The sequence below is a fragment of the Xiphophorus maculatus genome, chromosome 20, assembly GCF_002775205.1.
Source record: "Xiphophorus maculatus strain JP 163 A chromosome 20, X_maculatus-5.0-male, whole genome shotgun sequence".
NCBI lineage: Eukaryota > Metazoa > Chordata > Actinopteri > Cyprinodontiformes > Poeciliidae > Xiphophorus > Xiphophorus maculatus.
The window spans coordinates 21,280,812-21,308,106 of NC_036462.1; the positions used below are offsets into that span (position 1 = coordinate 21,280,812).

At 37.9% G+C, this 27,295-nt stretch overlaps 2 protein-coding genes across 4 annotated transcripts in view; one reads left to right on the forward strand and one right to left on the reverse strand.

Annotated features, from left to right (window-relative positions):
* Positions 1-17,920, forward strand: part of LOC102218780 (RNA-binding motif, single-stranded-interacting protein 2-like) — a 40,646-nt gene extending 22,726 nt beyond the window's left edge. For both annotated transcript variants that reach the window (XM_014469058.2, XM_023325138.1), the window contains exons 3-14: positions 4,127-4,185; positions 4,594-4,685; positions 9,557-9,714; positions 9,825-9,904; positions 10,009-10,118; positions 10,307-10,350; positions 10,529-10,622; positions 10,835-10,885; positions 11,280-11,390; positions 11,501-11,581; positions 12,390-12,477; positions 12,718-17,920. In XM_014469058.2, coding sequence (XP_014324544.1) covers positions 4,127-4,185; positions 4,594-4,685; positions 9,557-9,714; positions 9,825-9,904; positions 10,009-10,118; positions 10,307-10,350; positions 10,529-10,622; positions 10,835-10,885; positions 11,280-11,390; positions 11,501-11,581; positions 12,390-12,470 — 961 coding nt within the window. In that variant the 3' untranslated portion in view covers positions 12,471-12,477; positions 12,718-17,920. The remainder of the gene's footprint in view (positions 1-4,126; positions 4,186-4,593; positions 4,686-9,556; positions 9,715-9,824; positions 9,905-10,008; positions 10,119-10,306; positions 10,351-10,528; positions 10,623-10,834; positions 10,886-11,279; positions 11,391-11,500; positions 11,582-12,389; positions 12,478-12,717) is intronic.
* A 2,035-nt stretch (positions 17,921-19,955) lies between these two features.
* LOC102234093 (protein lifeguard 2-like) lies at positions 19,956-26,302 on the reverse strand. Of its 2 annotated transcripts, none has more exons than XM_023324669.1 (12): positions 26,119-26,302; positions 25,142-25,187; positions 24,988-25,055; positions 24,818-24,882; positions 24,663-24,716; positions 24,532-24,582; positions 23,946-23,985; positions 23,807-23,844; positions 23,629-23,716; positions 23,433-23,528; positions 23,136-23,189; positions 19,956-20,975 (listed from the first exon to the last, which is right to left on the reverse strand). In XM_023324669.1, exons 1-12 carry the CDS (start codon positions 26,131-26,133, stop codon positions 20,826-20,828), a joined length of 765 nt encoding a protein of 254 aa, XP_023180437.1. In that variant the 5' UTR covers positions 26,134-26,302; the 3' UTR covers positions 19,956-20,825. The 2 variants fall into 2 exon arrangements, with proteins under 2 accessions (XP_023180437.1, XP_005799976.2); XM_005799919.3 differs by having other exon boundaries at positions 25,142-25,190.
* Positions 26,303-27,295: the final 993 nt, after the last annotated feature.

The following is a 27,295-nucleotide window of genomic DNA, read 5'->3' on the forward strand; positions in this document are numbered from 1 at the left end:
ACTGCATAGTCTAAATTACACAAATGTGGCCTATTTAAACATATTAAAAAATAAGAAAAATCATGACATGCATAACCTGTTATAACAAACAGGGTAGGGAGGGTTTCAACTGTGGGACCATCAGTGATGTAGATGACATCATTTTGATGTTCCTTCAGGTCTGGAAGATCTAAAATATCTGATAGTTTTAAGATGTGTGGGAACAGCAAGGTATAAAAAATAAACAGCAAAGCTATGGACACATAGCTTAGTGCTGTCTATGTATTATGCTAGCGGCAGCAATTGTTGCCATGCTTACATTCACTCTTCTTATGATCAAAAGATGAATGAAGGGATACAATTTTCTTTATACATCAGTAGAAGACACTTGAAAGAACATATGTTCAAAATATTTTATTTTATTTTATTTTACTGACTTCCTCTTGTACAGGTTTGTGACTAACATTTACCTCCAGCGTCACAGGCAGAAAGTAAAGAGGTCTGGTCATGTGACCTTTCACACTAGATACATGAAATTGATATTGCTTAGAGTAGACACATTATTATTTTATTTTAAAACTTCAATTATCTGCCAAAAGTCAAAACGATTGTTCTAGAGCTCCCAGAAGTTAGAAAAAATGTCTGGCAACAATTGTTACCGGTGGGATTAAATGGGTTAAGATCTCAAACGCCTGGCTAAATATTCTCCTTCATAAATTTCTGTTCCTGTGGTATCTGGCAGATTTCATGGCTCAAAGTTACAGCAAGTAGTCCTGGTCCTGAAGGCCATGCTTGACTATCGGTACAATGTTCTTTGTTTTTAATGGTGTTAGTTTTATGTCAGATGTAATGGGGCACAAACCCTCCAAAAATGTTGATGTTGTCTAATTATTCCAATGAATCTTTTTTCCTAAATGTTTGGATAGTATCAAGATTTTGCTTTGGCAAATTCGACACTAGTCTTTGTTCACTCTGCTGTCCCTGTGTTTTTTGATCTTTGAAGCTCATGGAGGCCATTTTTACCCGATCTCTTTCTGATTGTTGAATCATAGACACTGACCTTATCTTAGGCGAGTGAGACCTGCAGTGCTTCAGATGTTTGGTAGGCCTGACACTCCTACGTAGGGTCACCACTGTTCCCTGTTTTGCTTTTTGGATAATAGGTTCTCATTGGTGTTCCTGGAGCTTTGGAAATGGGGCTTTAATCAGACTAGAACATGTTATTTGCTGTGTTTCACATGTGTTTTTGATTCCTTTTCATTGGGGCATGAAGTTATGCTGATAAAGATCTGTTAGCCTACTTCATGTTGTCAGACAGGTTTTGTATAAGTGATTTTTTTTATTGCAGAGGTCCAGCAGGATTTAGGGTCTGGTGTGGCTACTGAAATTGAATGGCAGTTTCCATTTGTAGGTAATTCAGTTTATTCAGTATTTAACAAATGGCGTAATTAATTTGTTTGGAGACCTTTTCGCCTTTAACATTAAATCATCTTTGGAAACTTTTTTTAATTATTTACTCAGATTACTTTCTCAGGTTACCTTTGTATGACATTGAAATTTGTTGGGTCTGTGAAATATCTAAACATGACAAAAAAGCAAAAACAGAAGAAATCTGGAACAGACGTACTTTTACAGCATTATATTCATACTGTAAATGTTCATGGCATATTTTCATTGAAATTGCAGAATTTTTACACTCCTAATTCAGTTACTAAATTAAGGCCTTATGTTGCATATGGTTTGATTTGTTTGAAATAGACTAGTTTTATCAAACTAAATTTAGGTAAAGAACATTGGACGAAAAGAGAAGTAACATGCATAAAACCGTACAAAGACTTCTGTATGCTTAAAATATTTTATTATCTTAATATGTGGGAATGAAACTGAGTGTTATTCATTTTGTTTCATAAGTTCACATTTATTTGCTGTGAAAAAAATGTGAATAAGATTTTTGATATTTGATTTTCATCTTAGATCCTCCATGAAGTGTCATGATGTGATGTGGTGGTGCGTTTCAGAGGATTTTTGTTGAGGAAGTCTGGTCATCTGATTTAAAGATTTTGCTGATCTTTGGTTAAACTATTTTTAGTTTGTGTAAATATTCATGTGTAATAGCCATTGTTTAGTAGCTAGATGATTATGGAAAGCTATAAAGCAGTGAAGCAGTGTGTCTATTACAGTTGTGGGATTTCTTTCTAAAAACGTCAATGCATAAATTCACAAATCTACAGCCTCCACTTTATGACAGAAGGCGACACAATACAGGTTGCAGTTGCAGTAGCAAACTTTTTAAGCTTTTTCTAAAGCAACTCTAAGATGTAAGACTCTTAGTTTTCAGTATCTGTTAAATGAAGAATGAACTTTAATAGAAACTTGAAAATGAGCCCTGGAGAAATTTATAACAGTCAGCTGATTAACAGGCATGTAATTTGATTTAGTGATAGTTGTTGCTGCTTTAGTTTTTTGTGACCAGAATTTATTTGGAGCAACCTGATTTGTCTTATTTTTGTATGAGAAGTAAACACGTAGATGGCTTCGTTTAAGCAGCTAATTGGCTCTGTGTAGCAACAGGTGGGGGAGGGGCTGTGCTGCTCCATCCAGGTAGAAACAGTGGCACCTTCTCTGGCAAATCATTATGATGGTGATGTGAACTTCTAATGTAACTTTTTAAAACCTTGATATACCTTAACAATGCAAACTTAACCACTACTCAAAATGTGATTGGCTGATCAAAATGTTTGTCTAAACGAGAAATATTAGTCAGTTTAAAGCTGGGGGTAAATTCCAACAAGGAGGCCGGGTGTTATGAAGGATTAAACATGGTAGTACTGTAGCAATAAGATGAGGTCTGCCTGAAACCAATCTTTGTGGTTCAATCATCCTGGACTGAAATACCTGCTCACAGGTGCCAGAAGATGATCAGCTCCATGCGGCACCAATGTGAAGCAGCTCTCAAAAACAGCAGCCAAACTTAGCAGGAACGCTGAATCTTCAAGCATTTTTTCAGTTTACACAGGAAATGTTTTCATTTGTACTTGAGAATAGGAAGGGGAATGTTGCCAGTGCATGGGGACGTATGGAAATAAAAGCTGTTTTACAGGATTTTGAGCTCCACTTTTCCCAGAAATCTAGAGGGGAAAAAAAGTATAAATTTAAAGCTAGGTGTCATCTTGTGTGACCAAGGTTTTAGCTGTCTAGCCCGGTCTGAGTCATCCGGTTAAATGTCCGCTGCAACGGGGCGGGAGCGTAGGACCCAGCAGTTTGCTGTAACGTGAGGGTGGAAAAACAGCATGAGGGAGGGAGGGGGACGTGGTGGGAAGGAAAGCAAACTGGAGGGGTGAAGCATCAGGTTTCAGTGTACATTCCACCCAGACGCCATGTCGCCCAAACAGAGGAACACCGGCCTCCTGCACAAGCTAAAGGCGAAGGCAGGTCTAATAGGCTGTAGAGCTGGCGGACACTCCTATAACACTGCATTCCATCAGGCTGCACTTAAAGCCTTTAGATTACTGCTTTTAAGCTAATTTTCAGACCATGAATATTTATGAGACAGCATTAATGCAGTAACTGATTCCACTGCTTTAAGGATTGGGCTTTGGTTTTTGTTTCTGTTGACAGCCACAGCAGACGAACAGAAACCAGGATATTTAATACGCTATCTGTCTTTTTATCTTCATAGGTAAATCAAAAATAGAGAAATATGTTTTTTTAAAGCAGCATTTCTAAACATTATTTGGGCCAAAAATACCCGAAAGGCAGAGCTGGATTTCCAAGCCAGGTGTTCATGTTTTATCCTACGTGAGTCTGATGAAGACAGTGTTGGAACAAATAGTTTTTGTCCCTGAGGTGCTGTCTCCTGTCTTTCAAGAGAAAGATCTAGGAATAGAGGTACTGTACAGTCCCCAAGAGGCGACGTAGACAGAAGGGCGGAGGCGCAGAAAGTTTTCTGTAAGCCCTGAAGATCATGGCATTTATGAGACAGAGTCGCTCACAGGAAGGACAGAGTACGCATTCATGTGAACACCTGTAGTCTGGCACCCTGAGGAAATGTGGAAATGTTGGTATGCATGTTGTAGGAGAAGATTCCTGTCTGTGTGTCTCAGTCGCCTCAGCTGTCACTGATTCTGTTTTCTGTTTTTCCCTGAAGGTACGGCAAAATCGTTTCCACCAAAGCCATTTTGGACAAAACTACCAACAAATGTAAAGGTGAACCATGTCTTTCATTTATTATAAGGCCTCTTAAAATTACTACTTCATATAATTTTTTTCATTGGTTGTATCTATTAGTTACGGAATAGTATACAGAAAAGTATTCCGCCATCCCTTTTCATATTTTGCTCCCAATGAGTCTGATTGCCTTAATCTGCCTCAAAATCCCAAAGAACAAATTTAAAAGATATTTGGAAATCTTGACAAATTATTGATAAAGATCATTTTTCACAGATGGAAGAAAAAATGAATTAGGAGTGGTTTGTATAGTACTGAAATTTTTTAACTGGTAATCTAAAATGTTAATTCTGTCATTGTGTTTTTTGTCTTTGATCTGGCAGGATTAAAGGTGGTTTGACTTGCCTTAATGACAGTAGACTTAACCCCAGCTGCTCTTTTTTGTAGGATATGGCTTTGTGGATTTTGACAGTCCAGCTGCTGCACAAAAAGCCGTCACAGCTCTGAAATCCAGCGGAGTCCAGGCTCAGATGGCCAAAGTAAGAATCATTCCGGTCTTCCTCTGCTCTGTATAGCAACTCCTCTTATAAAGTATAAAATCTAAGTCACATAAAAGTCTCAGTTGACCTTAACATCCAACTTGTTTGTCTCTTGAGAGCTCTTTCCAACTTCGGAAGATTTTACAGAAACCAGATTATTTTCCAGGACCAATATTCACCCTCTTTCTGTTTCCATGGCAATTTTGCTGGTTAGATATTAGTCCCTGAAAAAGACCCAGGTAGGGTGACAATGTATTTTATGTCACACCTTCAGTACAGGGAGTGTGTAAAATACTTTTTATTTGTTAGATAATCTCAGCAATATGTCTCAGTTAAGTAAGTTTAAACTCTTTATTTTCTGTGAAATTTAACTGAAATATATTTTAAATCAGAAAGTTCTGCCTTTGACAATCCACAAATACAAAACACTAAATCTTCCAAACAGAGTAATATTTTAAGTTTTTAGACTAAATGTTAGAATTTTTTTTTTACAACTTTTAAAATCTGATGCACAAATAAAAATCACAAAACCTATACAGTTTCAAACTGAGTTTATAATTATGGTTTTAATTCTAAAAGATTTTCATCACCAACATCACAAACCCCAAGTTGAGGGTTTGGAGTAATGGTGCTATTGGGTGTAAGGTTCAGGGTAGCATAATGAAAACAGGCCTTTGTTGATCCCCAAACAGGTAGATGATCAGTGTTCACTTACAGACTTATTTCTGTTCATCCGCAGTACACGCCTCTTAACCCTGCTGTAGAAAAGTGACACTGCTACATGAAGCTATCATCCTGGTGGCGAGTGCACAACTTGAAATCTTGCGTTTAGTGAAGTGTTTTCTCCTAAAAGTGGTTTTGGCAGCAACGGTTTTGTTGATTTCACCAGTTGATTTTGTTCGTATTCCCGACGTCCAGCCCAATTTTTTTTGTCTTTTCACCTTCCTCCTCCCTCGTCTTTCTCTCTCCTCCTCTTGCTTCCCCTCACACCCTGTGTATGCCACTAACCTGCTCCAGTTGTAACGCTTGTTCTGAACTCTTTGTCAAAGTGTCTGCAGTCAAAGCAACTCTTGTCGGCCCATTAAGCTGATCCCTCTGGCTCTCATGCTCCCCTTTGAGGAAACCCTGGGGAGGGCGCCACTACACCCACTGTCAATGGGACAAGCACAAAGAACCGGCATTGTCCATCGTCCAGGCCCAGGTCTGGGGCCGACACCACCACTTAATACACTCCATCCCAGTGTCCCAGCTCCTCCCCATTTCCTAAACCCAAACATAACCCACTGCAATGTAACACCAGGGTCTCCCTCACCCCAGCTCTTTAAAACCGTCAGAGATCAATGTGACCAGTTGAGCTGAACCAGTACACCGCAACCAGATCCAGTGTCTAAGTTTGCTGCAGTTCCCCTGTAAGAGTGCCACACTATCCACTATATCTTAGCACTCGACAAGTGCAACTGGACACCAAAACCTGACTCACCCAGTCAGCATGTGCCCTCTGTCAGACGTGTTGATAACTACTCTATAAACCTAAATATACATAGCTGCTTGGTGTCACTGGGTTACTGCAGTTCAAAGAAAAAACAATATTAATATCAAGTAGGGACGTACTGGTCTGATGTACTGGCATTTTTGCGTGATTGGTGAAATACCACTCAGAGCTTTTCACGTTGCCAGCTTTTAAAACAGAGTAAACATAATAAGTGAAACAAGGGCATCCCACACCGTGGATGCCCTTGTTTTTGGAAATTGAGCTGTTTCCAAACTGCTAAATTTATTATTTCTGCACATATTATAGTCTTGTGAGACCAATATTGCATATTGTCTCATCTGATGAGCTGGATGTGGTGTTGGGAAAATGAAAAGTGCCAATGGAACAAATCAAAACCAAGTAACCGTAAACTTTGGGAATTGTCTAGAAGATCCTTCTTGCAGTTTATCAGACAAGCCCTAAACAAGTGAAGCCACAGTACATTGTAAAGCCTGGAGACACGTGCATCATGCTATGGGGATATTGTGGTGCCTCTAGGCATAATGGATCAGTTTTTAGTATGCCAGACATTGAGAAGGACATGTTCATTTTTTTCCAAGATGAACGGCTTTTGGATTGGCGTATTTAGATACAAGCAGTGCAAAGTGAGGGTAAGTTAACAGCATTTTTGCTTATACCCACAAGATTAACATCTCTTAGAAAAGGTTATTATACAATTAATTATTAATTCAGTGAAGCTAAATCTTCATTCATTTCTAAATTTGTGCTCTAAATGTTTGAGTTTATAAAGAGAAAAGGAAAAACTGCTATTCATATAAATTTTTCCTCAGAAAAATGGACAACACACTTTATAGATCTTATTTTGTGTTTTGATTTTTAAACACTACTTAATGAAAAATTGGACTGGACCGCTAATAGCAAATGCTTATCCTTAAATGACTCTCCTTGGTATCAGAGACAAAAAAACAATCCTGATCGGGACATCCTTGATATCAAGTTCGGCTTCACTTGCACAGACCTTCACCATAGTTGCTGAGCTGTGCAGTTCACAAACATGGCGAGCCACACCTTACAGTCGCTAACCTCAGAGGACGCTCAGTCCCTGAACGAGAGATCCGGGACTCGCGGCGGCGAGCCCGGCGGCGCTGCATGCTTCGGGGCAGCAGAACAATGGTAAAGTTATAAATAGACCCATTCTTACCTCCCCGCACCTCCCATTTCAAACTGAGACGTCACACACGCTGCTCTAAACGCAAGCCGGCAAATCTGTCAGCTCAGAGGCACACCTTAACAGATGGGGCTGAGAGATGGCCTGGAACAACAGCGACGACGGGGATGAGTTTGTGTGTGAACGTGAAACGAGTCTTCGCTTTCACTTTAGGCTGGGGAACAGTAAACAAAAGTTTCATCTGAGCTCAGACCTGTTATGTAACAAGCATCCTGAGGGACTAAAGTAACAGAAAACACTTCCGTTTAGCTGCCGAGACACCTCCATGCTATGAGTATTCTTCAGAATTTTGCGGCATCATGTCAACACCTCTGTCAACGTCTGCCGTGCAGACCTGCGTTAGTGAGGGATGCTGCATGTCCTCTCCTGTTTGCTGCTCGCACCGTTCTGGTTCATATGGTTTCCAACTGCATCTCCTGACAATTTGCTCATTCCACAAAGAAGCCTTTATTATTTGTGGTTGCGGGGTAATCATATATCATTTAGCAGCAGGGAGAGGAGGCTTGATGGTGAATGGTGGAAATATATTAGATTTAGATGAAAGGCAGGAGCCTGCTGATCGGTAGAGGCTCATCTGTCTTCCCTTCCTGTTTTGCTCTTGTCTGTCATTCCCAGTTTTAATTACCTAAATCACTCCAGACATCGACTACATCCCATCCTGTTTGTCGTCTCTTTCTGTACAAAATATAAGTCCTTTGAGCTTCTCATTTCCCCCACCCACTCTCTGCCCTATCCTCTTCTTTCACTCTCTGTTTTCCCTTCCTGTCTTTTTAGTCCAGCCTCTTTTCTCCCGGTTGCCAGGCTCCTGTTGCTCTGTGAACTCTTAAACTTCATGCCTGGCTTCCTGTGGGCTTCTGCACAGTCACACAAGGTTTCACTTTCAAGCTATTGCCTTCAAAATGCATCTGAATAATCTCCATACTTGATTTATTTACTGCTTTCAAGATCTCCCCATTTAAACAAAATTGTACCAAGAAGTGTGCCTTTTTTTGTTTCACATTCATAGCTGTGAATGTTAAGTTATTCAGTGTGCAGCAGGATGAGGCAGTGACTAATGGGAAGTCTCGGGTGTCAAATTATGCAGTTTTCAGTTTTATCGATCAGGTAAAACTTGCTTAAAACAGTTCATCCATATCGGATCCTGGAACAAAATTGACAAGGAGCAGAGATACGATGAAACTTTAATGGACCAGGAGAAGCAGCAGACATTGATGAGACGACAGGTCTCATGGCTGCCAGGACAAAAATCTTTGTAGCGACATGACAGGAATCTTGCATTTGGGAATCCAAATGCATTCTGAAAGATTTTTGAAAGTACTCAAAAGTTATTGCTACATCAAAAATGAAGCACTTTAAAATATCCATACGCTTCAGTGTATAATATCGGAAGCTCACGTGATACGTCGACACAAAGAGGAAGGAAAACGGTGCATGGTTTTCAAAATATGTGTCTATTTTATTCAACCCACTTTACTCTGATACGCTTAAAAAGATTAGGAAATATTAGGAAAACATGTGATATAATAGCTAATCTAAATATATGCATCAGTTATTGGCATGCGGAATTTGCATGCTTGTAGATGGAAATGTAAAACCCAACCGAGAACGGCATCCAAGCTGTCTTTTGCGTGGAGCTACTTCATACATTGACATGTAGTCACAACTGTGGTTTGAATTATTGTGCAGCTCTGCCTATAAATACAACGTAGTATCCGCTTAGTAAACAGATGTCAAATATAACACTGCACATCATCCTGAGTTCACCATCCCCACTATGAGACGCGGTAGAGGCAACATCACTGGGATGGGGGTAAATACTGGACAGTCCTGAGAGGAAAAACCTGTCAGATGCTCTAAGAAGCAAGACTGGCTAGGAGGTTCACCTTGCAGCAGGACGATATCCCTAAATTTACAAGAGAATGGCTTAGTTGAGAGCATTACTGTGTGTTAAAGTGGCCCTGTCAAAGCCCAGCCATAAATGAAACTGAGAATGATCTGAGAATCTTTGGCATTACCTGAAAATGTATCTTGTCAGCTCTCTGTCCAGTGTGTCTGCAGTTAAGTTCACTTGAAACGTTTTTAATGATCATGCCTTAAACATCAAGTCCTGATGCTTTCAAATGGTTCATAAAAAACGATCTTGCTGTGCAGCAACAAGAGCAGGACCCCACCAACCTCTACATCTCCAACCTGCCGGTGTCCATGGACGAGCAAGAGCTGGAAAACATGCTGAAGTCCTTCGGCCAGGTCATTTCCACGCGGATCCTCCGGGACGCCAACGGGACCAGCCGTGGCGTGGGATTTGCAAGGTGAGGCTTTTCTGTCTGAATTTAAATGTCCTGGTTGAGCAAGGTAATTTCCGCATGTAATGCGAACAGATTTCTGCAGTGGGAGTTCAGTCGGACCTTTTTTGTTTCAGAATGGAGTCCACAGAGAAGTGTGAGGCCATAATTCAGCATTTCAATGGCAAATTCATCAAGACTCCTCCAGGACTGCTCGGTGTGTGGAGTGTTTGCTTTGTACTATACAAACATGATGTTTTGTTTTTGTTCCCTGCTGTGATTACTGAATTCACTTACTTGTTTGATCTGTTGCTTTCTCAGCACCCACAGAGCCCTTATTATGCAAGTTTGCAGACGGGGGCCAGAAGAAGAGGCAGAGCCAGGGGAAGTATCTCCATAATGGAAGGCCCTGGGGTCGAGACGGAGATACGGTAACTCAGCCAAAGCGTTAATCGTCTGCCTCCTTAGGAACTTAAAGCCAGATTTTTATTTTTTTTTCTAAAGTTTTGTTTTAAATTACACTTTCCGTGCTAGCTGGCTGTTCTTTGAGTACATGCTTTTTTCGCACCAGTGTTTGCATGACCTCACTGGTTCTGAATCCTGTGTGTTGTTTTCCCAGGGTGGAATGACGCTAGCGTATGACCCAACAGCCTTACAGAATGGGTGAGTGAGTGGTATGCACAGACTGACAGAAAACAGCCCCAGCCCTACAGTAAAATAAACACGGCTGACGAGCTGCAGGGAAAGGTCGCCCTCTGCTGGCCGGCGCAGAAACCTTCAAATATTGCTGATTTACCTGCAAATAGTGCATTGTTCTCACCATCTTCTGTCTGTTCGACAGCTTCTACTCCTCACCCTACAGTCTGGCTCCAAACCGAATGATTGCCCAGACCTCTCTCTCACCCTACATGCATTCTCCTGTCTCCTCCTACCAGGTGAGACACATCAAGATAATTATTGTTTTTTAGCTTTATAGTCTTGTTTTTGTCACGTCTGACCTGAATCCCCTGTTAAATTCACATTATATAAGGCAATAGATTTCTTCAAGTTCTTCCTCTCCCTCTGCTTTTTTATAGCTCACCTCAAAGGGTGACTGTAACAGACGAAAAGCACAAATGAGTTTTGTTATCGTTTCTCATAATTACAGGTACACAGCCCGTCCTGGATGCACCACCAGTCATACCTCATGCAGCCAGCTGTGAGTATCTCACAGAAGACAATCTTTTGCTCCATTCATTTGCTGCACAGTTTAACACAGAGGAAGTCTGAAAAGCCAAGAGAAAGAGCTGAAAGACGACAGAGAGAGACAGGAGCAGTGTAAAGTTGAATATAAAGGCAAAAGCAAAATAAGCAAGTTTGAAAAATACATTTTCTCTGAACTGTCTGATCTAATCTCAGAATGTCCACTGTTTAGTGTTGTTTTTGTATTTGCTCCCAGTTATGAACAGTTATCAGCTGTTCACTGTGTACAGGAGCCCTGCTTTGTCCTTTCTGACTATTTAAAGTCAGAAAGGACAGGCTGCTCATTTCAGCCTGTCTCCAGGTTAATGGAGACAGGCTGATTGAGTGTTGGTGCATCTGTTCATTCGCAGGGTACAGTGCTAACCCCGACAATGGAGCATGCCATGTCCATCCAGCCCACGTCCATGATGGGGCCTCTCACTCAGCAATTAAGCCACCTGTCTCTGGGCAGCACGGGCACAGTCAGTATCACTTTCACATCCTCATGGCACAGAACCAGTGGCTTCCTGTCCTGACATCCTGACATCATTTATTCCTGTCTTTTATTCATGTTTTCCTGTCGTCCTTACAGTATATTCCAGCCAACACTACTATGCAGGGGACTTATATCCCCCAGTACACCCCAGTGCCTCCTTCCAATGTCCCAGTAGAGGTATGACACACTTTCCACTGATTGCTCATGTATGAACTTGTTACGCTCAGGGACAATATTTAAAGATTTTTGCTGTGTGACCTATACTGGATTTACCAATAGATTAGAGTCCCATTAGAAATCTGTAATAAAAGGTTTTCCGTTCGGCACTATTTTCTCTCTCAAATAATTTACAAATTTTTGAATAAACGATTAATTTTAACATAATTTTTCACCTAATTTTTATTTGAAAAATGTATTTATTTTTCAAATAAATAATATCAAAAGTAATATTATTTGTTTTTGACTTGATAAAATTGGGTGTTTTGTGTGAATTTAAAAATATAATGCGAGCAAACTTTAAAGTACAAAATCTAAATATTAAGTTGCAAACCAACATGAAAAAAAATTTTAAAAATGGATTGAAATGTGAGATTGAAAAATAAATTTTATTTTTTCTATTGTTTTATATGGAATGCTTTGACACACTGAGCTCTCTTTTTAGGCAAATGGTAAAAGTTTTATAACATCCTTTTTATTTTCTGATAAACAATAATAATAATAACAATAATAAAGCCCTTATTTATATATTTTAATCTCTGAATATTCAGGTTTTTTTGGCAATGTCAGCTATGACTTTCACACAAACGGTGCTCTGCGATGTCTCTAATTCATAGCTGATCTAAAATGTAATATGGAGACAAATAATAATCCTCCACTCAACAGAATTCAGCACATTTAATTTATGAACAAATGCTCCTCATTTCAGGATTTTTAAAATAGATTTTTTTTTTATTGCAACATATCTTGTCTTACTTTTTCCTGTCAGGAGAACGGTGGTCAGCAGCAGCAGGTCGCCATGGAGAATCCGGCAGAACATACAAACTACTCCTACCAACACACCAAGTGAAGCTGAGGTGGGAAAATGTCCAGGGCCCGGCGTTGTGCATCGCACTGGCTGCTCTGGATGTTGTTTACTTATTACAATAAAAAAACGAGTATTTTTTACATTTTTATTGCTATAAAAAAGTGACAAAGAAAAAAAGAGTGATTGCAATTGGGGCTATTTATTTAAAGTAGTATTTAGAGATTATATCTTATGCATATTGTTTGCTGAGCACCTTCAAAGTATCAACACTGTGTTGTGAACTTTCCAGCTCCCACCAATGAGAAGCCGCAGGGCAAGAAACAAATCCAACCAAAACAGGATTAAGCTGGAAGAGATCTCAACCATAACCAATCACCGGGACTTGAACACGGATAACAAAAGGAACACGTGTGTGCCAGTGAGTGTGCTTGTTTGTACTTGTGGGCGTGAATGTGTGTATGTCTGTATTGTTATTTGTTTTGTTTTGTTTTTGCTCTTCTTTCTTTTTTTTTTTTTTTGTTTAAGAAAAAGGACAACAGTTAACTTCATCAGACTCTTCAGCTCACGTCCTGAAGAGTTGACCAACCAAAGGTGGGAACCTTCTTCAAAGAAGTTTGGGTCTATTTTGATAACTGAAAAAGAAAAAAAAATAAATAACAACGTTGTTGAAAAATGTCAAAAGAAATAGGAGAGGAAGAAATGACACAGAGCATTATTTTTGTGCAAGTGGTAGAGCGAATTCTTATTTTAAAAAAAAAAAAAAAGCATTCTGGATGTTTCAGAGTGATTCAAGGAAGAGTTGAAACACAATGTGTCTTTTATTTTTTTGTGTAAAATATGCAAACTTTTATTTTTATTTTTTTGATGTCTGTTGTTTGACATTCTATTTGCAGCAGCAGTTTGTACAGATTTCAAAACTTTTTGCTGGTCTGATGTGTGGAGTCATTCTAACTGTGGGGGGTAAACCGTTTAAAGCTACTTCTTCTTGTTACTGCTGCAGAGATTTCTATTCACACACGCCTGAAAATAACGTTGACTGTTCATAGTTTTTGTTTATTTAGACCATAACAGAACAAAAGACAATCAATTATTTATATTTATATTCAAATCATAGTTCTATTTTTTTGGAGTTTTTAATCATTGAAGCGTACATTTATGAAAAAGAAGTTATTTAATGTTGTAGTCTTTAAAGACAAGTTAAAATGGACTTACAAATTTTGACCTTACACACTAATGGATTCTCTAAAGTGACTCTTTTGGTTTTTGAAAACGTAGTGGCTTCCAGTCGTGTATTTATCAGCTAAAAGAAACATCAAAGTGACATGTGTTCATTTTGACAGTCATCCTGGTATATTAGATTGCAATCTCATCACATATTTTTGTCAATGAGTAGGCATGGGCTATCATCATGTTTGTTGTTATTTGATTTTACAAAGTCACGGTTTCACAATCAAACATCGAATCTTGATGCTAAAGAAAGGACAGTTTTTCAGCATATAGTGATCGCTGCAATAAGTGTGTCATAACCATAAGTAGGAACACATTTTTAGACTTTTTTGAAAAAAGGTGTTTAAAGTAGCTATTGTTTTAAAATGAAATATAGCAACAAACATCCCGGTACAGTCAAGCTAACACAGCAACTAACATCACTAATTAACTGGCTAACAATTGCTTGCCAGGCTCCCAATACATCTTGCTGCAAATTGAGCATATTAGCCAAAAATCTATTTAATTGAAGGTATTACATTGAAACAAAACTCCACATATACCAAGATCTAAGTGTCGGTGAATAAACGGCTATGTACAGTTTTGCTAACATGACAGCTAACCTGGCTCATTAGCTAAAAATATTAGCTTGCCAGCCTCTCAACTTTTATTTATAAAGAGCCAAATGGCAGAAATGACATAGTTAACATAGCAATCTCCCATGTTAGCCTTTCCACATGTAATTAACCAGCTAGCAGTAGTTTTGTCAGTTTGTAGTTTTTTTGTGTGGCCGGTTATTGTTTATTTATAATATTTACAGGCCCAACATCATATTGCATAATAAAGGAGCCTCTGTAGAGCAGGGTTTTACGATTATATACATTAAAAAAATCTAAATTACTGAAGGTAGAACATTTTAAGCTGCGTTTAGCATCTTAAATTAGTTATTCGTCTTGCCAGTGTCAGGAACAAAAAGGTGCTGTTGCGCATTAAGATTTACTTAAAGAAGATTGCAGGCTGTTACCTTAACTGTGAGGCTTCCAAAGGGATCGCAACATTTCTAAGTACAGGATGCTTCATGTTAAATTCAGGTTAATAAAACAGAGCAACATTGCTATGATGCATTTAGTCCTCCTGCTGTCTCTCACAGCCTGTTTAAAAGCAGCTTCCAGAATGAACAGAAGACAGGACTCAATAGCTAAAATAGAAATAGTAGCTTCTGAAACCTTTTGCACTTCCCAAGATTTAATTTATAAATGCTTTACTGATACTAAAGATTGCTAAGTTTGAGTCTTCTTCCCTCTGTAACAAATTCCACTCTGAAGAGTGTTGCTGTTAGCCAATTTCTCTATGCTTTTTAATTTCATTTAATTTTTTTTCACATGTATTAATTTTGTCTTTCAATACCTATGAAACCGTGTCATTTTTGCTCAGCTTTATATTCTCACAGGGCCCATGCCTATCTCTGAGAAGTGGTTTTAAGCGGTTTTGTTGCAGCTGCCATCAGGTATCTTTTAATTTAACCTCTGTCCCAGGGGTTAGGTGAACATGCTTTAGAAAGAAGCAGTTAGATATTATGTGTAAAAAGAGCAATGCAGTTACTAAATTAAAGAGTAGTTTAGTAAAAGTGATGAGGGAAAATTAATGAAAGACTTAGAAAATCCCACCGAATGGTTTAGTCTGATAGGAAAGGGAGTGATAAGTCTTTTTTTTTCAATGCTGCTGTCATCTGAGTTTGATTCTGTCAGTGAGTTTTTAGTTTGTAGAAAGATATTTTTTCTGTTTTTGTTTTTTTTGTTGTTGTTGTTTCTCTTGGTTTTTTTTGTTGCTGAAAAGATTTGCCTTTTTTTGATTAAATATTCTTTGGTTAGATTTTAGCTGTAGAGTTTATCTCTTCACAGAGACTAGATGTTAGTTTCCTCTTCGAATGGTTTGAGGCTGTTCTCTTGTTCACATCAAGATTTCTCTTGTTTTACTTTCATGAAAAATTTCCGTTCCAAGCCTTGTGTCGCCTGTCTGTCCTCATATTGTATCCGAGCTGTTTGTAGAGAGCTTTTCAGAGCCGAGAGCTCAACCAAACTGACTTAAATGTTGTGCTGATCCAAGCGATTCGTCCTGCTCAGTGTAGCGGTGTTCAAATGCCGGTCAGCACATCGAGTGAAGTGAAGCTTACGTCACCATGTCTGTTCAAATATGTTGACCTGTAAATTTGTAGACACCAGAACTGTAGATATGTAGATAGTAAGTAGTGGTTTTTACAAAGGACTGCTCTCCAGACCATGGAAGTGCCATTACAGACGATTCTTACAGCCTTAGTCAGACTGCAAGTCTGAATGAATTTGTGAGAGATCCAAAATTCTGCAAAAAAAAAAAAACTAAACATTTTTAGCAAAGCCTTAATGATCCTTTTCTGGATTTACTGCCTGATTTCTCACTGAATTGACTTTTATTTGTATATACTATGAAAATGGCAACAGGCTTCTTTGCATCCCGTCTAGTTAGTTATCACATCAGTCGCTGCTGGTTTATGCTCCTGTTTAATCATTCATCTTTCGAGGTAGATGACGTCTGCCTCAAGGCTTCACAGTTTCATTATCCTGATTCTGTCCTGGTCTTTCTTATGATATTAACTTTTAGCTGTTTTCCTGCTTTATGTTTCTGCAACCAAAGACGTAGCCATCTCCATTTTTTTTTTAAAATACATTTTAAAAAATTGGATTAACTCAGACATTAGAAATAGGACAAGTGTGCAGTCATGCTCCAAATTATGACCACAGGTAAAGCCAATTTATTATTTCCTTTGCAGACCTATGAAGACGATGCATCTAAGAAATGTCCTCTTGATTAATTTTTTAAAGCATTTGTAGGGTGGACTTTCCCCGTACTGTAAATAGGAGAGCTTTTGAGTGCATGCAGACACACTGGTGAATCTATGGGGGGTTCAACACACATCCAGGAGGAAAACAGCTTTTGCTCTTCATGGTGTTAAACAGACAGTTTTCAGACACAAAAGTTAGTTTTGTAAATAGCCTTTTTTTTCTCTTTCTACTTGCTCTCTCTTTACCATTCTATTTTGTTTCATCTTGTGTGATTCATTGATTTTTTTGTTGTTGTTGTATGATTTATGGCCTGTCCAGATAACATCGTGACTATCAAGTTTTCAGATTCAGTGCACCATGAAGGAAATATCCAAATAACTGCTATTCCATGTTTTAGCCACCACTTTTAATACATAAACCGTGATATTTGAAACTATGAAATGACCATGTGTTAGTTGCAAAGCAGTGTTTATTTATTTTTTTTATTTTTTTACAAGAGAAAATGTTACAAGAAGAAGTTGTAATATTTGTAAATGAATGTGTCTTTTGATTGCATTATAAGAAAAAATAAATACTCAAACTAATTTTGTAGATAGTACACACAATTTAAGATTTAAAAAGAATTTGTTGCACTTACTAATATTTCAAATGCTCTTTTAAAGAAAAAAAATCCATCCTAAAGTTAATTTGGTGGCTTATTTCATAGTTTCAAATTGTTTCGCTGCTAAGATAGGATTTCCAAGCGGGTGGTTTTAGGTTGTCCAGTCTGGATTTCACAATGCTACACATCTGTTTTCTCAGATACGGTTATTTTCCTAGTGGATCAGCCATCGCTTAGGATGTAGTGAGATCTTATGGCTCAATTCTCAACTTGCTCCACCTCTCTTTATGAGAGGGCAGGAGAAACCGCAGTGGCTATAAAGAACAAAACATCCGCTGTAAAGCACATGTTTATGTCTTGTTGCAGCTGCTATGGTAACATGATGGCGAAACCCGGCATTTTGTGTGACTTGCTTGTTTTGAGGGATTTACAACAAACAATACTGATTTTTATTCTCCCCGAGTAAAAGAATGTCTAGGCTCGCGTCCCAGCAGATCGTCTGAAATTTTACTCTCTGCACCCTTTATTGATCAAAGTCTAGCTCAAGGTAGTATTGTTGAACTTTCCACATTGAACATTTTTGTGAAGCATTCTGAAAATCCATTGGGCTCGTAAAACTCCCTGTTTGTGAACATTTTATTATTTATACAATAACTCATTTTGTACAGTTTGTTAGTGGAAAGAGGTTTTCTAGTTGGTTTATTTTGCAAATGCCACTTGGCTACTTTTGTCTTCCTGTGCCAGAGTTGCTAAATTGTCTTTAACTTGTGTTTTTTTTTTAATGATTGAGATAAGATTTTACTTTCTCTTTGATTTATCTTTGAATTTGTCAGTTTTCTTTTTATAATAAAACAACTTTTAATGTTTGAGAGTCCTGTTTTTATTTGTATGTGTAACTGTGCAGAGGTGAGTAGATTAGTTCCAAAGAAAGTATTTTCTCTTCAAAAAAGTAATTGCTCAAGTAGAAGTAAAAAGTTGCTGGAGTAAAGACTACTAAAGTACTTTTTTTATTGTCTAATTATTATTACTATTTTTTTAGTAGCATAAGTCAGACACAAATCTGCAATAATGAGCAAAATATGGTATTTTTTGAACAGTAAAATGTAAAAATCCTTAAATTTTTTACAACATAAGGCTTCAGTGAGGCTGATAGTCTGTAACGGACGCTTTGCACGTCAGCTTTCGTGTTCGGGGAAAAGCGGCTCGGTCGCTTCCGGTCTATTGAAAATGGCATTTTACACTCGGTGCTTTCAGGGCTATAGCCCAAGGTAACAATTAATGAAGTTCCTCAATCCGAAGCTCCAACAAGTAAGCTGGAGAAATACATTATACATTCACGGACACAAAGGTGAGTTTTACTTTCTTTAAACTTTGTGGCTAACATTAGCTTTAGCTTGTGATAGTAGACAATATTCTCTGACATTTTTCTTGTAAAAATGTGCTACACAAGTATCTAAGAATTTTAATCCATTCTAACGGACAATGTTTTTACCTTATTTTGCACTTGTTCTCAAGTATATTATATGCGTTTATTGTCGTTAGTGTCTAACAGACCAAGTAACGGGGGAGATTACGGTTCGGGTTTTTTGCTTCCGAACCAAGAGGAAGCACAACAAGCCCCATAGCTTAACAGTAGAGTAGCTCTTGTGTCGGAGTTCTAGTTCAGCTGACTGTCCAGGTTCGAAGTTATTGCTTTTAGAAAAATATGGCCGTGTTCTTTAAGGTCTTCGTGTTTTTTAGTTTTATTACTTTTGCAATAAAGGACTTGTGAAGAGCTCAAATAGGACGGTGTTTACAGCAGTGTGTACAGGCGGATCAGTTGCTCGGCTGGCTGGCTCTGGTCTGCTCACTTGTTCCCGTACACTCGCTCTGTCAGGCTGAATACAGAAGTGGTTCCATGGAAATAACACAGGACGGCTCCTTTATTTATCACCCGTCTCCCCCCAGTAGTTTTAGGCTGAAAAAGCTGATCCGGAGTGAAGGCTGCAAACTTTTCTGTGCGGCGTTAGCTTTAACTGGTAGCGATCGTTTGGAAATCCATGAAAACTTAAAAGCCCATTATATTTTGAAGTCAACAATGTTCGTAATATTGCTTTATTGGCTTCTGAAATACGACTTTGTCATGGGAGCTGTCATGGTAACTCAAAGCGGAAACAAGAAAGCCGCATTTCACTCAGCGCCGTACATGCAAAGAGCCCATATAGGAAACAACTGGCAGAAAATAATATAAAAACAAGAAACAACAATAAGTATTACTTTAAGCTGTGTGATTGTTTGTCTGCACCTGTCCTTCACTCACTGAAGTGACCATAGATGGTAAAGTAGCCAAAATTTGTTCTGAAGTAAAGGTATTGTTAAAATATAATTTCATAATTTACTCATCACCAAAAATTTGCAATTTAATGTTTTTTATACTTTTTATAGAAACATTTTAGCTCAGTCTCATTGTTTTTTAATTAGTTGAATTTCCTACTGTTGTTAAAATTGGTATTAAATATCCACATGTGGATGAGCAGGATCTATTTTTTTATATTATATTGTTTTCAATAGTTTTATTTTGATACATTTTAAGGTGCAAATTAGATAAATGAGAATGCAAGACATTTTTTTTATCTGTGATGGCTATGGTTTATATAGAATTGTAATCATTTTTGTGACTTCTTTTTTAATGTCTTAAACATGTTTAATTTCAGTCTCGGTTTTTTTTTTTTTTTTTTTTTTTTAGCATTCTCTGACTTCAGCTATTACTTAAACCCTCTTTTAGCATTTGCTTGGATTAAATTAATAACCCAAAGCAAAAAAGAAAAGAGAGAAAACCTTTCAAAATAAAATAATGTGTAGAGTTTACACTCTGACATCATGTTAACTGGATATGTGATCAGAAATCTTCACTGCTTTGGTTTTCACTTTTTTATTGTTCACACAAACCATACAGTGTATGTAATGAGTCAGTTGTTAGTAGAGTTGGAGCATGTACACATAGCTTTAAGTTTGTAAAAAATAAAATAAAATAGTTGCATTATTCACAACACTAAACCATCCTCATTCTTACACAAGTCATTAATATGAGAAAGAAAAAATATTTCTATTACACCTAAAAGGCCACATTTAACATTAATTCATGATTTATATTTAAACAGATCTTACCAGTTAAAAGCCCTGTAACATGCTACACACACATTTTCCCGTGTGGTTGATGTTCGCTCACTTTTCAGGTAAAATACACAAGTTGAGGTTTCTCCGATCAAATTTCATCCATAAATTGACAGTGTACAGAGCACGGCATCTAAAAAGATTTGTAATGCTAATACAGGTACAAAAGGTCATCTACATGCTCCTTTCAAAATAAGTTGTTAAATAAAATCAGATGAATCCAAAAGAGCAGCACATCAGAGCAGATGTGCTGAATCTCAGCCACTGACTTAGTGGTATTTAAACGGAAATGGAGCCAGTGAGTCAGCGCTGATCGCTCTGATTGTGAGTGCCCACACATTTACTGTAGGACTGCAGTCAATACAGAAAACCCACACAACGATTCCCGGACATTTAAACATGAAGGGTCAGAGAGCACTGAACAAATATAAACCACTTCCCTCAGGTGATGTGTGTCTTACAGTATGAACCAGCAGCAGGGTGGTAACACTGGGGCTACATGAAGAAGCAATAGACTGATCGGGAATCTGATCAGAGGATTCAGATATCCCTGCTTTCTTATTCTGCTGCTGGGAATGGACTCTGAGCTGGTTTTGGAGGTTTTCAACGCCACACGCTTCAATCCCGGCCAGTTCCCGTGAGCTGCAGCAGGAAGCTGAACAGGTAGATGATGTCCAGGTAGAGGCTGAGTGTGGCAAAAATATATTCCTCTGGACTGATGGCGTAGCGCTTGTTTCCTAGGAGCAGCTGTGTGTCAAAAGCTAAAAACTGCAGCAGGAAAAGACAGGGAGAGGAAATAAGAGTTAAGATCAATTAAAAAAAAAACTTTTCCTGCTTTGTATAGAAGTTCCAGACGTCTTCATATTACGACCACAAACTTCAGTGTATTTCAATATGTGATAGACATCAATAATCTAGTCGGAAAAAAATGATGCGCGGTTTTCAAAAGTAGAATCTGTACTTAGGTCCATTTAAAGAGATCCCACTAATTAAAAGGGACGTTATGGAGGAAATGGTGTCCACCAGTGTGTAATTTAATCTCAGTAAATGTTCTGTGAAAACCTCAGAAGTTTATTGGAGAACATTAGAGAACAAGCAGTGTCACGAAGCCCAAGGAACACAGCAGACAGGTCAGGCAGAGGTTTATGGAGGCGTTTCAGAGTGAGGTTATGAAACAACATCCTCAGCTTTGCACAGCTCATATTTTAACAATTTTTTTCAGAATCCAAAAAATGGATTATGGCATAACTCCAGATTAGGCCAAAATTTAAACGGTAAAACTTTATTGAAGGGGTATGCATAAGACTGACATGACACTGTCATAAATACCAGTTATGAACATGAAGGAGTCTTTATGAATGTCTGTTGTCACGAAGTGTCATTCAGTAAATAATGACACTTTTAATGTATAGTTGCTTTACAAGTTGCATTAACCTGTTTAATCCCAAATTTTTTCCTGCAAAATAAATGCAGGCATTTCAATCCTCGGACCTCCCTAACACATGATATTTATGAATTATTACATTTTATGTTGGTTATGTTAGTGATAATGTAGGTTTTATACTTGGCAACAATTGTTGCCGGTGGGAAACTGCATAGTCTAAATTACACAAATGTGGCCTATTTAAACATATAAAAACATTTAAATAATCATGACATGCATAACCTGTTATAACAAACAATGGTTACAAGAGTCTTCAGAAATATTTTAGATACATAGAGATTCAATGTCAATGCAGATGTCATTGTCTCAATGTGCCGTTACCTTTGACCTCATTTGGTCAGCAGATTCATCAATGAGGCAAAGTCAGGTGAAAATATTAGTATGAACAAATCTGCATCTGGGAGGAAATTCTCCCTGTTTTACCAGACCAAGCAGTACACCTTGGCTCCGTCCTAAACTAGTTTCAGGTGTGGCGTCATCTTATAACAGTCATTCAGTGCATAGGCGATCCTTTACACTTTGTGTAAAGGATCGCCTTTTGGGGGGGTTAGGGTAGGGAGGGGTTCAACTGTGGGACCATCAGTGATGTAGATGACATCATTTTTATGTTCCTTCAGGTCTGGAAGATCTAAAATATCTGATAGTTTTAAGATGTGTGGGAACAGCAAGGTATAAAAAATAAACAGCAAAGCTATGGACACATAGCTTAGTGCTGTCTATGTATTATGCTAGCAGCAGCAATTGTTGCCATGCTTACATTCACTCTTCTTATGATCAAAAGATGAATGAAGGGATACAATTTTCTTTATACATCAGTAGAAGACACTTGAAAGAACATATGTTCAAAATATTTTATTTTATTTTACTGACTTCCTCTTGTACAGGTTTGTGACTAACATTTACCTCCAGCGTCACAGGCAGAAAGTAAAGAGGTCTGGTCATGTGACCTTTCACACTAGATACATGAAATTGATATTGCTTAGAGTAGACACATTATTATTTTATTTTAAAACTTCAATTATCTGCCAAAAGTCAAAACGATTGTTCTAGAGCTCCCAGAAGTTAGAAAAAATGTCTGGCAACAATTGTTACCGGTGGGATTAAATGGGTTAAAAGTCTATTAAAAGTGCCAACATTGCATTAAAATGTCATGATTTACCAAATAATGCAAAGTTGGCACTTTTATTGGACTTTTAAAGCAACTTTGCATTAAAAGTGTCATTATTTACCAAATGACTCTTCATGACAACAGTCGCAAACATTCATAAAGACTCCTTCCTAGTCACAACGGGTGTTATGTCATATTTATGACAGTGTCATGTACACCTTTTTAAATAAAGTGTAAACTGTATCACAGTAAACACACCAATCCCACTCATCAAATATAAGAATAATTCCAATAATAAACTTTATTTTTGCAGCCACAGCTACGATGACACATTAATGTTTGTGGTTGTAATATAACAGCATTCTGACTGACTTACCAGAGTGAAGAGGATGGCTCCTATCACTGCATAGATGGCGTGTAACCAGGGAACCTGTGATGAAAGACAACCACCATTACCAAACACAGTCAGCGTGCTAATTTAAGCAGAAGACAGTAGAGTCCAAGATTATCTGCTGGGTCAATCCCCTCTCACTGATGCATAAGTGGACACAGCCAGCGGCACCTGAAGCATTAACCTGCAACTGTTGTTTAACTCATCATTATCCTCGGCTAAATTAGCCTTCTTCTAGAAGGCCCCGGATAAAAAAAAGGAAAGAAAAGAGGGGTGACATACATATCCGAAGGGGACGACGATGGAGATGGTAATAGCACAGAGAAGCATGGCCATACACAGAGAGAACAGCACGCCCTGGCAGGACGTTACATCAATCTGTAGCAAAAAAATAAGGAAATTATTCAGTTTTTCCATCAAATTACTGCTGCTTTGCTGTTTGGACAGATGATGATGAAGCATTTTCTTCTCTGCTCACCTTGCTCTGGAAGCTGAACACAGTGACAGACAGACACACCAGAGATGTGATTCCCAGACACAGCATCACTGACTTGGTGTTGTAAAAGCTGCAAACATTTCAAAATTAGTTTGTCTACAAACACAACATCTTACTCTGAAATATATAACACTGCTTCTGCCTGGTAGGTAATGTTTACCTTGAAACAAACCCCATCATGAAGGCCATGCTCAAAGTCTTTGAAGGAAAAGCAAAAGAGGCAGAGTTACGGGGAAGTGAATGTAAAGGACAGAGAACAACATTTAGAGTTTTATTATCTCTGGGAGAAAAATACTTACAAAAAGAACTAAAAGAGTAATGTTCCAGGGAAACTGCCTCCTGTTAGGAGAAAAGAAAAATACATCGTCATCCTCACCATAACATCAAATGTAGCTTTATTCATGCAAAGTTTCCTCAGCTTCTATAACAAAGTCAAAACATATCAATGTTTATGCTTTTGTGTGCTGATATGAACATGAATCTACTTTTATGGATTTAAATCATAGTTGCATTCTAGTTGCATTGTATCTAAAAATATATAGATTTGCCTAACTTAGCCCTTTAATGCCTAATGTATCATTTTTGGTACAATTTTACCTCTTTAACAAAGAGTTTGCTCAAAACCCTGCTGCATTGGGTAAATATGTTGCTAAATGCACAAAATCCTAATTAAAAGGTCAACCGTTATTTAAGTGTGACCGCAAAAGTGTCATGTATCAAATATGATTAACAATATGAGAAGGAGCAAGCTAAACATTTTAGTATGGCATACAAACTGAATCACTAAAATAAACCATTGAAGTGTCAAATTAAAAAGATAAAAATCATAACACTCCAATATGTCAGGACTAGGCAATCATCATTTGGACTGTAAACAGAATTTACCTCAGATCTCCGCAGCAGGACAGAGCAATGTAGGTTGCAAAAAACATAATGCTGTAAAAGCAAGAAAAAAAGTTAATCAATCATGTAAACAGGCCGTGTGAATAATGATATAATAAAGTATTTTTACTCACTAAGATGCCATGTACAAGCTGGGGTTGGTCTGAATATAAAACCTCACGGGTGCGCTGAAAAGAAAACATCGGTTGTCTAGATTCGGTTGGATGTGCATCAATAAATAAGAGTTCAGATCAGCAGAACAGGAGGAGGAAAAATGAGACCAAATTACCAAAACGTGAAGAGACAAACAATCCCGACAGTCACAGACAGCTGGAGCATGAGGATGGCGTAAACCTACAGAGAGACGAGCACTTTGTCAGATTTAGGATTCTTTTTATTTATTTATTTTTTTTTCAGTTTATTACGTTGCTTCATTTGATTCAGTCTGCATTCAGTCACCTTTCTGATGAAAGTCCTCCTGATGGTCTTATCATCCCAGGCAAACTGGGCCTCCATCTCAGGATAACCTGAGGGAAAAAAAGGACATATATTATCATAACCATCTTCCAGCTGCACCATTGCGTCGTCTGCAGAGACGGTGTTAGTTCTTCACCTGCAGTTGCTTCCTGATAGCTGGGAGGCTCGTTCTCATTCCCCACCTGCTGGGATACAGCAAGAGACAAGCGGGACCATTAAATCCTGGCATCATCCCACCTGCTCTCAACTCACCGGGGGTTTTAACTCTCGAATCTGTCTGGGAAAAGTTTCTATGAGTAATTTATGCAAAATGGATCTGGCCTCACTTGTTAGATTAGTTCGAAGGATCATAATAACCTTCATGTAGGCAAAGGGAGGCCAAAAAACAAAAGTGAGGTGACTTTACAAATATGGCTGATATCCTCACAGGTGTAACGTCACCTTGATGCTTGATCTGACGTGCCACTTGTGTTTGCAATAATGATATAATAACAGCAAAACGTTTTAACACTATGATGTTATTTTTGACATGTTTATTACTTATAACTGCAGAACAAACAAATGAATTTCCTTAAAAAGATGCTGTACTGAGTAAATATATGGGTTAATATAGTTCAGACTTTTTTAATCCATTTTCCTTTTACAACGTTATAACATCTCTTTCAACGTTATAACGAAAGTGACAATTCGAATGCATCAGTACTGATACAGAATCTAAAGCATTAAAAGATATTTTGACTCTACCAGTTTGTTTATTCAAACTGGTGAAAAAAAAAGTTTTTAAGGAAATAAGACGAAAGTAATAAAGGAAAACTGAAAATATAGAAACTCAAAATGCACATAAATATTCGCGGTGCGAAAAGTGCAGCAGCGTGATTACGCTTACCACTGATTACACATCTTGTTTCCCTCATAACAAAAAGGATTTTTTTTTTAAAAAAAGGACTTTTCAAAGCAAAAAGGACTTCAGCAAAAAGATTCTGCATTAATCAGCTCAGATTTTGTAGTTTATCAAAACATTTCTTTATCCACATGCACACCCCATTCATGACGACATTTTAAAATATATATATATATATCTAGTTCGATGTGAAACAAAAAGACCTTTGATACCTTTGACTTTTTCATGATTCTCCCTTCGTGCTCCTTTCAGCTGCAGATGCTGAGGAAGGTTTCAGCCTCCTGTGGTGTTTCTTTTTCCTGTTCTACACCAAGTCGGTTTGCCACTCGACCCTCGTCGTTTTATGGTTCCCTGTGGCTCCGAAACACGCTGAGAGTGTGAGCACAGACGCTGTCTGTGGAGGAGTTGACGCTCTGAATTTGAGCGGATTACACAGCTTTATAGGCCTACGTTAATCTCTCTCTAACCCTGATCCCTCTCCAAACCCCCCCACCCCCGTTTGCCCGGGCCTGATCACCTCGCTCTAACACTCTCCAGGTAGACCCAGAGCGCTGGGATCCAGCACGGTTGGACCAGTGCGTTTCGCCAAATACGAGTGGTTATTTATGTCCCTGACCCTCTTTGCTGAGTTTAAATCTCTAATTGTTTTACTGCTCACCAGATAGTCTTAAATGACTTAAAATACTGAACTCCACGAGCATGACGTAACTGTTCTACTCCACAAAATGTAAGTAAATACCGATTTGGATACCACTTTACAATAAGGCTCCTCTTATAGATGGCTAATAAATAGTTTATAGATATGTTATTAATTAATCTATAAACGCTTTATGAATTATTAATAGCTCTTTATTATGCATTAATTAAGGGTGAGAAACGGACAAAATCTTCCGGTTTCTTGCCAAACAGTGAGCCGAGTCTGTTCACCTCTATATTTTATCCAGAGTTGTTCTACTAAACATTTCAGACTACCTTGTAAGCACAATAAGCATTTGTAAACATATTATTTTAGCATATAATCTCCTTCTCACACTTAACTATTGCATAATAAACAGTAATTATTTACTGTTTATAAATTAATGGATAACATAGCTATAAACTATTTATTAGCCATCAATAAGGGGAGCTTTATTGCAAAGTGGTCCAGATTTGATATTCATATCACCTTTCACATTAATGTTTAATACTATGGCATTGAGATAAAAGAAATAATCAATGCATGATGTTGTTTTTTTTTTTTTTTGACTTACCAGTGCACATTTTGCTCCTCATTTCACAGTTACTGTCAAACACAAAACAAATATCTGCAGTAATATTTATTGGCAAAGCTTCACCCTATTCCTGTCAGTGTTATTGTTGTCGATGTTTTGCAATAAAACCTTAAAAAAA

Bases quoted from the DNA above. Each gene is read 5' to 3' on its own strand.
- LOC102234093 (XM_005799919.3), bottom strand. The intron at 24,717-24,817 runs GTAATTTGGTCT...TTTTCTTTTCAG, and splicing joins GTTTGTCTCTTCACGTTTTG to CGCACCCGTGAGGTTTTATA. The intron at 20,976-23,135 runs GTAAGTCAGTCA...TTCCTGCTGCAG, and splicing joins GAGCCATCCTCTTCACTCTG to TTTTTAGCTTTTGACACACA.